At 48.1% G+C, this 12,136-nt stretch overlaps 1 protein-coding gene across 2 annotated transcripts in view; it reads right to left on the reverse strand.

Moving 5' to 3' along the window:
- LURAP1 (leucine rich adaptor protein 1) overlaps window positions 1-8,856 on the reverse strand; it is a 13,849-nt gene extending 4,993 nt beyond the window's left edge. For both annotated transcript variants that reach the window (XR_003003400.1, XM_024746152.1), the window contains exon 1: window positions 8,616-8,856. Coding sequence is in view for 1 of the 2 variants with exons in the window: in XM_024746152.1 (XP_024601920.1) it covers window positions 8,616-8,813 (198 nt within the window). In the remaining variant the exon portion in view is untranslated. The remainder of the gene's footprint in view (window positions 1-8,615) is intronic.
- Window positions 8,857-12,136: the final 3,280 nt, after the last annotated feature.

The raw sequence follows: 12,136 nt of genomic DNA on the forward strand, positions 1-12,136 counted from the left end.
AAAAAAAAAAAAAAAAAAAAAAAAAAATCCCCTGTTCAAAGAGTAGCCTGATAGGCAGCCAAGTGTTAATTGGGAAGTAGACTGGGCCAAAATGAGGCAGGAGCTGGGGGGGTAAAGAAGGCACTAACCTGGTCCTCCTTCAGGATGTTGGTAGCAGCTGCTGTGGAAGGGAAGGGTTGGCTAGAGCTTCAAAGGGTCAGAATCTCACTGGCTGGGAATTCGGGGCTTCCCTTTACTATACACCAGTCTCCTTGTCTGCACTGGGAGTAAGTTTGACTTACTGGGTAATCTCTAGGGTCCCTTCTAGCTCAGATGCACTGAGTTATCTTCCCCAAGCACAAGTGTGAACTTGTCGCTCCCTTGCTCAAGAACCTTTTCAGGCTTTGCACTGCTCTTAGAGAATAAAATCTAAGCACTTTAGCAGCAGGTCTTCAAAAGCCTGTCATAATACAGCTCTTGCCCATCCCTCTAACTTCACCTCTAGGATATTTCTGTGGGAACCCCAGGTCCTGCCACACACAACTTTTAAAATTTCATTTTATTTAGCTTTACTTTTTTTTTTTTTTTGGCCACACTGTGCAGCATGTGGGATCCCAGCTCCCCGACCAGAGACCAAACCTGCAGCCTCTGTAGTGGAAGCCTAGAGTGTCAACCACTGGACTGCCAGGGAAGTCCTAGGTTTACCTTTTTTTAAAAAAAATATTTATTTATTTGGTTGCACCAGGTCTTAGTTGCAGCAGGCAGGCTCCTTAGTTGTGGCTCGCTGGCTCCTTAGTTGCGGCTTGCCAGCTCCTTAGCTGCAGCACGCAGGCTCCTTAGTTGTGGCATGCAAACTCTTAGTTGCGCCATGCATGTGGGATCTAGCTCCCTGACCAGGGATCGAACCTGGGCCCCCTGCCTTGGGAGTGCAGAGTTCTATCCATTGCGCCACCAGGGAATTCCCTACCTTTACTTTTAATAAAAGTTATAGATGCACATAGATTAAAGAAGCAAACAGTTCTCAAAGATTTATTATGAAAAGCAACAGTTCCCCCATCCTAGTCCTAAATCCCACTTTCCAAAGACAGCTACTATCACTTTTTTAGCTGTTTATTTTGGTACTTACCTTCTAGTTCCCAAATAACTACTTATTGATTTTTTTTTTTTTTTGGCACGCGGGCCTCTCACTGTTATGGCCTCTCCCATTGCGGAGCACAGGCTCCGGACGCACAGGCTCAGCGGCCATGGCTCACGGGCCCAGCCACTCCGCGGCATGTGGGATCCTCCCGGACCGGGGCACGAACCCGTGTCCCTGCATCGGCAGGCAGACTCCCAACCACTGCGCCACCAGGGAAGCCCTCTCTGAATGTTTTTTTAATAACTTCCTGTTTTTGTTCATGGCTGCAATATTATCTCATCTCTTTAAGGATATAATTAATGATTGTTTAAGTTCTTATCTCCCTGAATTATCTCCATTTTATTCAAGTCGCTTTTTTCTGTTTGTATAGGTCTATATAGTTAAAGGGCTTCATCAGATGTCTTACAATCTTTAGCTGCTGCTTATACTTCAGAGTGGTCTCTAAAAAGCTGATTGGAAACTCTCTGTGCCTGAGGCTTGCCAGCTCTGAACCTCACTAAGGGTTATTTTGCTAGGATGTTTGATTGGGTAAGGCCTGTAGGTAGTACCTTGCGTGCGTGTGTGTGTGTGTGTGTGTGTGTGTGTGTGTGTGTTTTTCTTGGGTTCATCACATTCACTATATTATACGCATCTAGAGAGTATAATGTAAGCAAAGCTGCCAATGTTCTGGGAGCCAAGTAAGGGAAAGGCTGGGAGGGGTATTACATAGTATTTAGTATATTTTAATTTAATCCCTCTTGCTCTCAAACTTTGCTTGGTGTCTCCCAACCTGGAGACCTTTGGTTCTATTATTTTTTAAATATATATTACTTGATAAATGTTTATTGAATTATTCAGGAAATAACTGCTTTAGTCACACCTACAGTGATAAGCCAGAAATCAGACCAACTTTGTACACTGAGAAAAATATAGGCACTGGAATTAAAGAGACCTGGATTCAAGTTTCAGTTTTGCCATTAATGAGTCATATGAAATTGGAATTTTTTTCCCTTTAAACCATCATTTCTTCATTGTAAAAAGAGGATACTATCTAATTTAAAGGTTTATTTTCAGAAATAGAAGGAGCATTAACAGGCATAGCATACTGCCTGACAAGTATTCACTAATCAATAAATGGTAGCTATTTGGCTTTACATATTACTATGGTTAACTTATCTACTATGGCATAAGCACAGAAAATTTTGTACCTGAAATTATTTGTGTTTTTGGAAGAACATCACAACATTTGGAAGAATATTTGTTGACTTCAATTAAACAAATGATTATTGGGTACCTGGATTTTCTAATAATTACAAAGATAATGGAGAAACTCTCCCTGCTTAACAGAAGCTTACAGTTTCAGTAAGGAGATGTGGACATAAATAACTGAAGTACCACAGACTGCACAGACTATTAATGGCACAGGATAAAAGAGATCATCTTCAATTATTTCGTGCTGGGGACAAATTTATTAACAGTGAAACCATGTAGTCCATGACCAAAGTAAATGTATTAAACAAAATTTTTCATACTAAAAATGCTTCTCCTGCTTTGTTTTCTCCCCCCTTCCTTTCCTCTTTCCTCCTTCCTTCCCTCCTTCCCTCCCTCCCTCTCTTCCTTCCTGCCTTCCAGTCTTCTTCCCTTCCCCTTCCTCCCTTCCTTCTGTTCTATTCTTTCCAAAACTTACATTTCCAGTTTTCTGTGATGATAAAGGAGTTCTGGGCACTTGGTTGCCCAGTTGGGGAGGGATTCTTAGAGTATGATTCTTTTTTTTTTTAGTATTTTATTTATTTAGTTTTTGGCTGCGTCAGGTGTTAGATGTGACACGCCAGGATCTTTGATTGCAGCGCGGGCTCTTCGTTGCAGTGTGCGGGTTTCTCTCTAGCTGTGGCATGCTGGCTCCACAGCACATAAGCTCTCTAGTTGTGGTGCACGGGCTTAGTTGCCCCGCGGCATGTGGGATCTTAGTTCCCCGATCAGGGATTGAACTGGCGTCCTCTGCATTGCAAGATGGATTCTTTTTTTTTTTTTTTTTAAGATGTTGGGGGTAGGAGTTTATTAATTAATTAATTTATTTTTGCTGTGTTGGGCTTTCTGTGCAAGGGCTTTCTCTAGTTTTGGCAAGCGGGGGCCACTCTTCATCGCGGTGCACGGGCCTCTCACTATCGCAGCCTCTCTTGTTGCAGAGCACAGGCTCCAGATGCGCAGGCTCAGTAGTTGTGGCTCACGGGCCTAGTTGCTCCGCGGCATGTGGGATCCTCCCAGACCAGGGCTCGAACCCGTGTCCCCTGCATTAGCAGGCAGATTCTCAACCACTGCACCACCAGGGAAGCCCCGAGATGGATTCTTAACCACTGGAACACCAGGGAAGTCCCAAGTATGATGCTTTTTTTAAAAAAAATTTTTTTTATTTATTTATTTTTGGCTGCGTTGGGTCTTCGTTGCTGCACGCAGGCTTTCTCTAGTTGCGGCTAGTCAGGGCTACTCTTCGTTGCAGTGTGCAGGCTTCTCATTGTGGTGGCTCCTCTTCTTGCAGAGCACGGTCTCTAGGCATGTAGGCTTCAACAGTTGTGGCTCACGGGCTCTAGAGTGCAGGTTCTGTAGCTGTGGCGCACAGCCTTAGCTGCTCTGCGGCATGTCGGATCTTCCCGGATCAGAGATCAAACCCGTGTGCCCTGCATTGGCAGGTGGATTCTTAACCACTCTGCCACCAGGGAAGTCCCTTTTTTTTAATATTTTCTTTTTTTTTAAGATTTTTTATTTGTTTATTTAATTTATTTTTGGCTGCATCGGGTCTTCAGTTGCAGCATGCGGGCTCTTCGTTGCGGCGTGCAAGCTTCTCTCTAGTTGTGGCACATGGGTTTTCTCTCTCTAGTTGTGGTGCGTGGGCTCCAGAGTGCGTGGGCTCTGTAGTTTGCAGCATGTGGGCTCTCTCGTTGAGGTGCGGGAGCTCAGCAGTCGTGGTGCGCGGGCTTAGTTGCCCTGCGGCATGTGGGATCTTAGTTCCCTGAGCAGGGATTGAACCTAAGTCCCCTGCATTGTAAGGTGGATTCTTTACCACTGGACCACCAGGGAAGTCCCCTGAGTATGATTCTTCTTTTTTTTTTCCCAATTTTATATCACTAATATAAATGAAAACCAGTATTTTTTTAAAATTTATTTATTTTTGGCTGCGTTAGGTCTTTGTTGCTGCACGTGGGCTTTCTCGGGTTGCGGTGAGTGGGGGCTACTCTTCGTTGTGGTGTGTGGGCTTCTCATTGCGGTGGCTTCTCTTGTTGCGGAGCACAGGTTCTAGGCGCACAGGCTCAGCAGCTGTGGCTCATGGGCCCTAGAGCACAGACTCAGTAGTTGTGGCACACAGGCTTAGTTGCTCTGCAGCACGTGGGACCTTCCTGGACCAGGGCTCGAACCCATGTCCCCTGCATTGGCAGGCGGATTCCCAACCACTGCACCACCAGGGAAGCCCTCGAGTATGATCCTTAAACAGACATTCATCAACCCTTTTGTGTTCAGCTCTATTTGCACCCTCAGATCTAGAAATATCTGAGACCAACTCCTGAGACCTTTGAGGTGCAAAATGGGTTGCTTTTCAACTCTCCTCATTGCTGGCTTGGAATTCAGCTTTTTTCAAGTCTACTAAGTTAGTTACTACTCTTCCTTCTGCTTTCGGCTTCCAAAATTTTGTTCCTGTCATATTCTCTCCTGTTCTTGTCATAATGGCTTCACAGCTTTAAAAATAATCTTTCTACTGGCTTTTAGTGGAGTTTCAGGGGGGAATGGAGGTAAACGCATGTGTTTAATGTGCCATCTTGAACTGGAATTCCCACTGACTTTATTCAAGGCACAACTCAAATGCCACCTCCTCTAGGAAGTCTTCCCTACACTTCCTTAAGGTGGAATTAAGCCATTCAGTCATGGAACAATATTTATTGAGTGTTTCTTATAGGCATGGCATTGTGTAGATAAAGCAAGAAAAGACCATTTCTTGCCCTCAGAGAGTTCACAGTCTAGTGGGTTAAGATAAGACAATGACACAAGCACTTAAAATTCAGTGCAGAAAGGGCTTCCCTGGTGGCGCAGTGGTTGGGAGTCCGCCTGCCGATGCAGAGGACGCGGGTTCGTGCCCCGGTCTGGGAAGATCCCACATGCCACGGAGCGGCTGGGCCCGTGAGCCATGGCCGCTGGGCCTGCGCGTCGGGAGCCTGTGCTCCGCAACGGGAGAGGCCACAACAGTGAGAGGCCCGTGTACCACAAAAAAAAAAAAAAAAAAAAAAATTCAGTGCAGAAAATGCCAGGGGATGCAAATGCTGCACAGAGAGCTGTGGGTACCTAGAGGACCATAACCAGAGTAGTCAGGAAATGCTTCCTAGAATAAAGGACATGAGCTGAGACTTGAAGGTCATGTGGGACTTAGCCAGACAAAGCCACGGAGAGTCATTCCAACCAGAAGAAACAGCTTGTCTTCTCCAGTTCAGTTGTGCCTTTCCAGAGCACAAATCTGACCATGTCACTCTATAATGAAGACTCTTCCAGGAAGTCCTCCCTGAGTTCCAACAGCACCTGTGCCAGAGTGGCTAGTCTGTCTCTCTCTTCCTTAACCCAGACTATGAGCTCCCTGGAGCAGCAGGTCCTGCCCAGTTCGTTTATGGTGCTTAGCCTAGGATTGGGTAGGTCAGATTCAGTTCTATGATTCTCTTGTCTTTACAATCCTTGGTCCCTCTGCTGGTCCCAGGGTTCAGGGGGCTGGGTTTTATCATGTTGGCGGCAAATGAATCTGAGGACCAGATTCTATAGTCCTGTGACAGTGGGATTCCCTGACTGTGACAGCATCACTGCCCAGAATAGAAGAAAGCAAGGCTTTCTTGCCAGAAAAAGAAACAGTCATTTCACACCATCTCTTTGGAAACAGAAAGGGGATAAACAGCTCAGGAGAGATGCAGCCTCAGAGGCCACTCCAACCCAATTCTCTTCCCAGGGGGATTCAGGTTCCCCATTCTTCCCCTTAACATGTACACACCAAACCCTCTGACCAGCCCTAAGATCACAAGTATGGCTCACTCATGGCTCAATCTAAATGAAGCCCTGGGATAAAAGCCTACAGATCTCAGTCCTAGCTCCCTGGTTTTAGAATGAGATTCCCAGACTATTGTTACCCCTCTCTCCCTTCGCCCTCTCCCCCAGGAGGTAGAAAAACTGAGGCCAAGAGAGTCAGGGCTCTGCTCAAGATCACAAAATTATTCAGGAGCAGGGCCAGGACTTGAACCCATGCCTTCTCTCTCCTTGCCTAAAGCTTTTTCTCAAACTGCTCTGTGGGGGTGGGTTGTCATAGCAACAGTTCTCTGGGTGGGAGGATTAAGTAGGGGAAGTTGCCATTGTTTCCCCTTCCCACAAATCCCGGAGTCTGTCTGGTTCAGTCAACTTTTGGGGAGGGAGTAGTAGGGGAGGGAGAGGCTTAGAGGCAGTCATGACCTTGGCCTCAAGGGCAGGCCTGCCCCCTCCCTGCAGGAAAGCTGAGTGAGGGACAGTTGAAGGACAGTACTTAGAGGGCTTGGACTAGTTCTGCCACAAGCGGCTCCAGGGGAAACCCCCTGCCCCACCCTTGTCCCCCTGGGTGCCACCCAGTGTGTAGGGCAGAGTGCATAAAGAAACCTAAGATACCTCTGCTGAGGAGGGAGAAAGGAATGGAGTAGGAATCCGTGGGGCACATAGGGAGCCTCTCCCTGTGCTGGACCCCAGAAGGCTCCCTCCCTTGAGTTCTTCGTGGGCAGCCTCGGGCCCCAAGCCAGGCTAGGTCAGGAATGCAGAGAGACCCAATCAAAATTAAAATGTACCCCTTAAAGTTTATGAACAGGTAATCTGCACCAAAGAGAGAAAAGACAGCCAGAGCGACTAGGCACGGCTCCTCCCAGTATGAGCTCAGGCAAGCCCCTTAACACCTGCAAGCATGTTTGCTCTGTGAAATGGGAAAATAATGACTGCTTTTCTCACTCCAGTGACATGAAAGGCATTTAATGCATCTGGCACAAAGCAGGTCTCAAGAGTGAAGATGTAAAGTGTAGGCAAATCACCTGGGTTCAAAGCCTGGCTCTGCTTTTTACTTTCTGTATGACTTGGGCAGTTACTTAACCTCTCTGTGCCTCAGTTTCTTCATCTATAAAGTATCACATACCTAATAAGTCTCTGTGAGGACTAAGAGAATATCTTGTAAAATGTTCAGCATGATACCTGGCACATGCACTTGGTGAAAGTTAGTTTCCAAAGCAAGACATTCTAAGTTAGCTCTTTCTGGGCCCTGAGCTAAAGTTTGTACAGTGAGGCAAAGCCAGACCCCTCCCTTAGGTGGGCACAGTTACAGCCCTACTCTGGAGAATTTGGCAATAGCTTCCAATCTTCAAGGCCAAGTGCACATATGGCATTCAAATCCTTCCCCCAGGGAGCCTTTCCTGATTGCTTTGCCCACAAATCTCTCCTCCCAGCCTCTCAGGCTGTCAGGTAGCGCCCATGACCTCCCTCCCAAAGGCACCCCCTATACACACACACACACACACACACACACACACACACACACACCCTCAGCCTGGCACAGAGTTGGGCACAGTGGGGCTCCAGGAAGACCTGTTAGCTGACACACTCACTGTGGGCTCCTGGTTCTGTGCCAGAAAGTGGCTGGCAATTCCTCAGTTCCCTAGAATTGGCCGCAAAGTGGTGGCAGGTGTAAATCACCCCCTTCAACAGAACCAGGGCCCTAGGGAGCCTGGGAGGCCCCAACTGCCCTTTTGGCTCTGAATCTAGACCAGCAGCAACAGGGAAGGGGTTGGGTGCCTGTTTTCTCCTCTTCTCCCCAAGGAAGTGCAGATGAGATGCAAATATCCAGTGTACTTGGGGGTTGGTAGGAAGGAGACTGAGTCTGCAGTGATGGGACCAACACGGCAGGTGCTGCTACTCTGTGTCTGCTAAGGTTCTAGGAACTTTCAAATATTTTAAGTGGGTGTGGGGGAACGTTGGGGAAAGAGGATGTTTTTAGTGGCTCTAGCCCAGGCAGTTTTCACCCAAATCTCTTCTGTGCTGAGTGTTGTGGTGGATACTGGAGCCTCTGAGGAACAAACCCCGGGCCCAGTTTGCAAGAGGAGAAAAAACTGGTTGCCCTATAATGGTGGCTGGGGGCAGAGGTGGCCCCAAAGTGAGGGGAGAGGGGGAAGATTTGTGCTGTGCTAGGTTCTCAGTGCTTCCCAATCCTCACCTCTCCCCTCCCAATTATTTGGCAAAAAAAAAAAAAAACTGAAAAAACCCTGAGCCTCCCACCCCAAGTGCTCAGGGCCCATCAGTACTCCACTCACCCTTCCTGGGGAATGCAATTAATGGACCCCAGGGCTTAAAGATTGATCTGATAGGAATCCTGAGGACTTAGGTGGGGAATTTTAACTCCCTCCTCTCCAGCCCAACTCTGGGGACGCGAGTCCATCCCTTCCGGCCCCATGCTGGAGACTCCGTGCCCCTGGCCCGTGTAGCCCACACTCACCAGCTCCATCCTCAGCGCCATGATCTTGTCCCCCAGGCTGTGGCCAGTGCTAGGCGCCCCCGGGAGTAGCAGGGCGCCAGAGGTTCCCGGCTCCCACTCGCCTCGCAGCCCGCGGAGCAGCCCTTCAGGGGTCTTCCTGCCCACCTTGCCCTCCACGTCTCGCAGGTCAGGCGTCTGGGACTCCGCAGTCCCCTCCATGCGGGCCTAAGCCTGAACAGGGTTGGGCGACCGGACGCCGGGATCCCGCTCGCAGGGGTCCTCCTTTCACAGCAGCTAGTGCAGAGCGGAACCGGTGGGTCCCCGCCCGCGCTGTGTGGGGGCGGGAGGAGGGCGCCGTAACACTCAGAAAAGCCGCGCAGAGGGGGTGTGTGTGTGTGTGTGTGTGTGTGTGTGTGTGTACATTCGAGTGCTGCGCACACACCTCTGGCTCCGGAATGGGTGAGGCTGGGCGATGCTGGATGTGCACCTGAAAGAGCTCAGCGCCTTCTCCTGACACTGGCTCCGGAATGGGTGAGGCTGGGCGATGCTGGATATGCACCTGAAAGCGCTCAGCGCCTTCTCCTGACTCTGGCACTTAGTCCAGCCAGGCACTCAGCAGGTGCCCAATGAATGTTTGCTGAGTGACGTTAAGCATCCTCAGTTAGGGAAGTGGGATTTTAAGGAACATTGGTAACAGAACTACAGAGGGTTTGGGAAGGCTTCCTGGAGTAGAGGAGCTGGATCTAAAACAGTGCTTGGAATTTAGCTAGCCACTGATACACACACACATCCAGTGTAGCCACTGAATTTAGACTAAAGGAGCAGCCGGTATTGAAGCCGAAGAGGGCTACATCATGCTTGATCTTGTAAAGTGATGCTTCCTAAACTTGACTGCGCATACATGAATTATCTGGGAATCGTTAAAATGCGGATTACAATTCGGTAACTCTGGGGTGGGGCCTGAGATTCTGCATTTCTAACAAGCTCCCATGCTGCTGGTCCAGGGACCACACTTTGAGTAACAAGGTTATAAAAGATGGTTCTAAGGTGCTGGGATTTTATTCTATGGGCAATGATGATCCCTAAAAAGCATTTTATGTTTTGGCTTGATTTTGGTTTCTTTTTCTTTTTTTTTTGCGGTACGCGGGCCTCTCACTGTTGTGGCCTCTCCCGTTGCGGAGCACAGGCTCTGGACGCGCAGGCTCAGCGGCCATGGCTCACGGGCCCAGCCACTCCGCAGCATGTGGGATCTTCGCGGACCGGGTCACGAACCCGTGTCCCCTGCATCGGCAGGTGGACTCCCAACCACTGCGCCACCAGGGAAGCCCCTTGATTTTGGTTTTTAATCCAAGTAATTCCAGCCCATGGTTACAGAAGGATTTATAATGAAAAGATAGTTACCGCAACCTATTCTTTCCCACCTCTAGTCCCACTCCCCAGAGGCAACCACTTTCAGCTATTTTTTCCTGGTGTTTATACTCATAACTCCACAATAGACTTATACCACTATGTCTTAATTTTAAACATTGTCTACTGACTTCCTATTATGATAAATAAGATCTACCTCACACTCTGTACTTCCTTCTTCCATTGGCCCTATACATTTCTATCATTATTTTTTAGCTTGTTACCTTTGTAATTTTAAGTAACATACTTTTCCTTAGTATGCCTTGAACCATGGAAGGGTTTTAAATCAGAGATTTACAAAACAGATTTGCCTTTTTGAAAAAATACTCTGGATTTTGCAAGGAGAAAGAATTAAAGGGGTAAAAATCTGGAGTCATGGAGACCAGCTAGAAGACAAGAAACTAAAATGGCCTGGACAGCGGCTGGTGGTAAGGTTGGAAAAGAATTAGACCTGAATGGAGGAGGACTCTTTAGGAGGTAAGATTGACAAGACTTGGTGACCAGTAACATTCATTTGTTTATACTGGCATTTGATAAATATTTGTCCAGAAAACGAATGATTTCAAAAAATATTATGGAGAATCTCCTATGTTCTAGCCGTTGTATGTGGTACAAAGAATACAATGGTGAGCAAACAGACCTGGACTGGTTGCTGGAGAGAGACAAGGAATCGAGGGTGACTCCCAGCTGTTTGATCTGATGCCATTCATGAAGGAAGGGAACACAAGAAGAGGACTGGGAGTGAGAAGAGTTGATTCTAGCAGGAGCTATGTTGAATTGGAGGGACCTATGAGAATGCCCAGCTGGTAGTTGAACACAGGTCCGCCTGGAGCTCAGGAGAAAGGTTAAGTCTACAGATATGAGTTTAGGAATCTAGATGGTCAGAGAGCTCATGAGAGTGGAGTGGATAAGATCTGTGGAGAGTGAGTTTGAGGAGAGAAGAGGGTCAGGGAGGAACCCTGCGGGACACCTTTCTAAAATGCCTTTTTAAAATGTGTTGGGATTTCTTCTATTCTAACACATACTTATTAGGAGAAATCACTGATTGCCTCAACTACTGAGACAAGCACTGTTAACATTTGGGGGATACCATCCCACCATTTCAGGAAGCAGATGGAATATGGAGAGCTCAAAAAAAATCTATCTTCTGGCTTCTTCCGTCTCCCTTTCATCTGTTATCCACAAAACAGTAAATGTTCTCTTAAGTTGGATTATGTTGCTTCCCTGCCTAAAACTGTGCCATGGCTACCCACTCACTTCAAATAAGCATCACCATCACCTAGAAACTTTTTCGAAATGCAGTATTCTGCTCTGCCCCAGACTCCTGAATCAAAAACTCTAAGAATGGGGCCCAGCAATCTGTTTTAACAAGTCCTCCAAGTGATTCTGATGCAAGCTGAAGTTTGAGAACCACTGTGTTAAGCTAAGTGCTTCGCGTGTGTTAAACTCTGTAAGTGTTATTATTGTCAGTATAGTGAGGGGTTAAGAGTGGAATCTGGAGCCAGGCTTGCCTGGGTTTGAATTCTAGCTTTACCAACTTCGTGATATTGGGCCTCATTTTCTTTGTCTAAAAGATTGGGATAGTAACAGTACCTACCTCATGGAGTTGTTGTGGAATTAAATTAGTTAATATAGTAAGATGCTTACTTAGAACAGTGACTGCCAGGGAGTGTCATATGAGGTCATACTCATTTCACAGAGAAGAGAACCTAGGCTGAGACGTGAAGTGACTTGCCCAAAGTCTAGGTGGGTGGTAGAACCAGGTTTTTAATTCCCCCGTAGTCTGCAGTGGCCTCGCATGCTCTAGACCTGGGTGCAGCCTTGCCCAGGCAAAGGGAGGGGTATCTGGGTCCGAGGCCTGTAGCCCCTCTGACCCTGGCGTGCCCTGCGGTCTACTCCAAGGCTCTAGGACTCCGACCCCAATCGGGTTTGCCACCACGCAGTGTTGGGAGCGGGGAAGCTGCTCTCCCCCAGCCGCCCACCCGGCCAGCCAGCTGCAAGGCGGCCGAGGCACCGAGCATTACCGCTACTCGCTGCGGGAACACACCAGCCGCCGCCCTAAGCGCCTCCCGCCGCCCTCTCACCCCGCGGCGGCGGCGGCGGCGGAAGCGGGGAGGCGGGCCGCCCGGGCCGGG

The sequence above is a fragment of the Neophocaena asiaeorientalis genome, unplaced genomic scaffold, assembly GCF_003031525.2.
Source record: "Neophocaena asiaeorientalis asiaeorientalis breed wild unplaced genomic scaffold, Neophocaena_asiaeorientalis_V1.1 scaffold51, whole genome shotgun sequence".
Classification (NCBI taxonomy): Eukaryota; Metazoa; Chordata; class Mammalia; order Artiodactyla; family Phocoenidae; genus Neophocaena; species Neophocaena asiaeorientalis.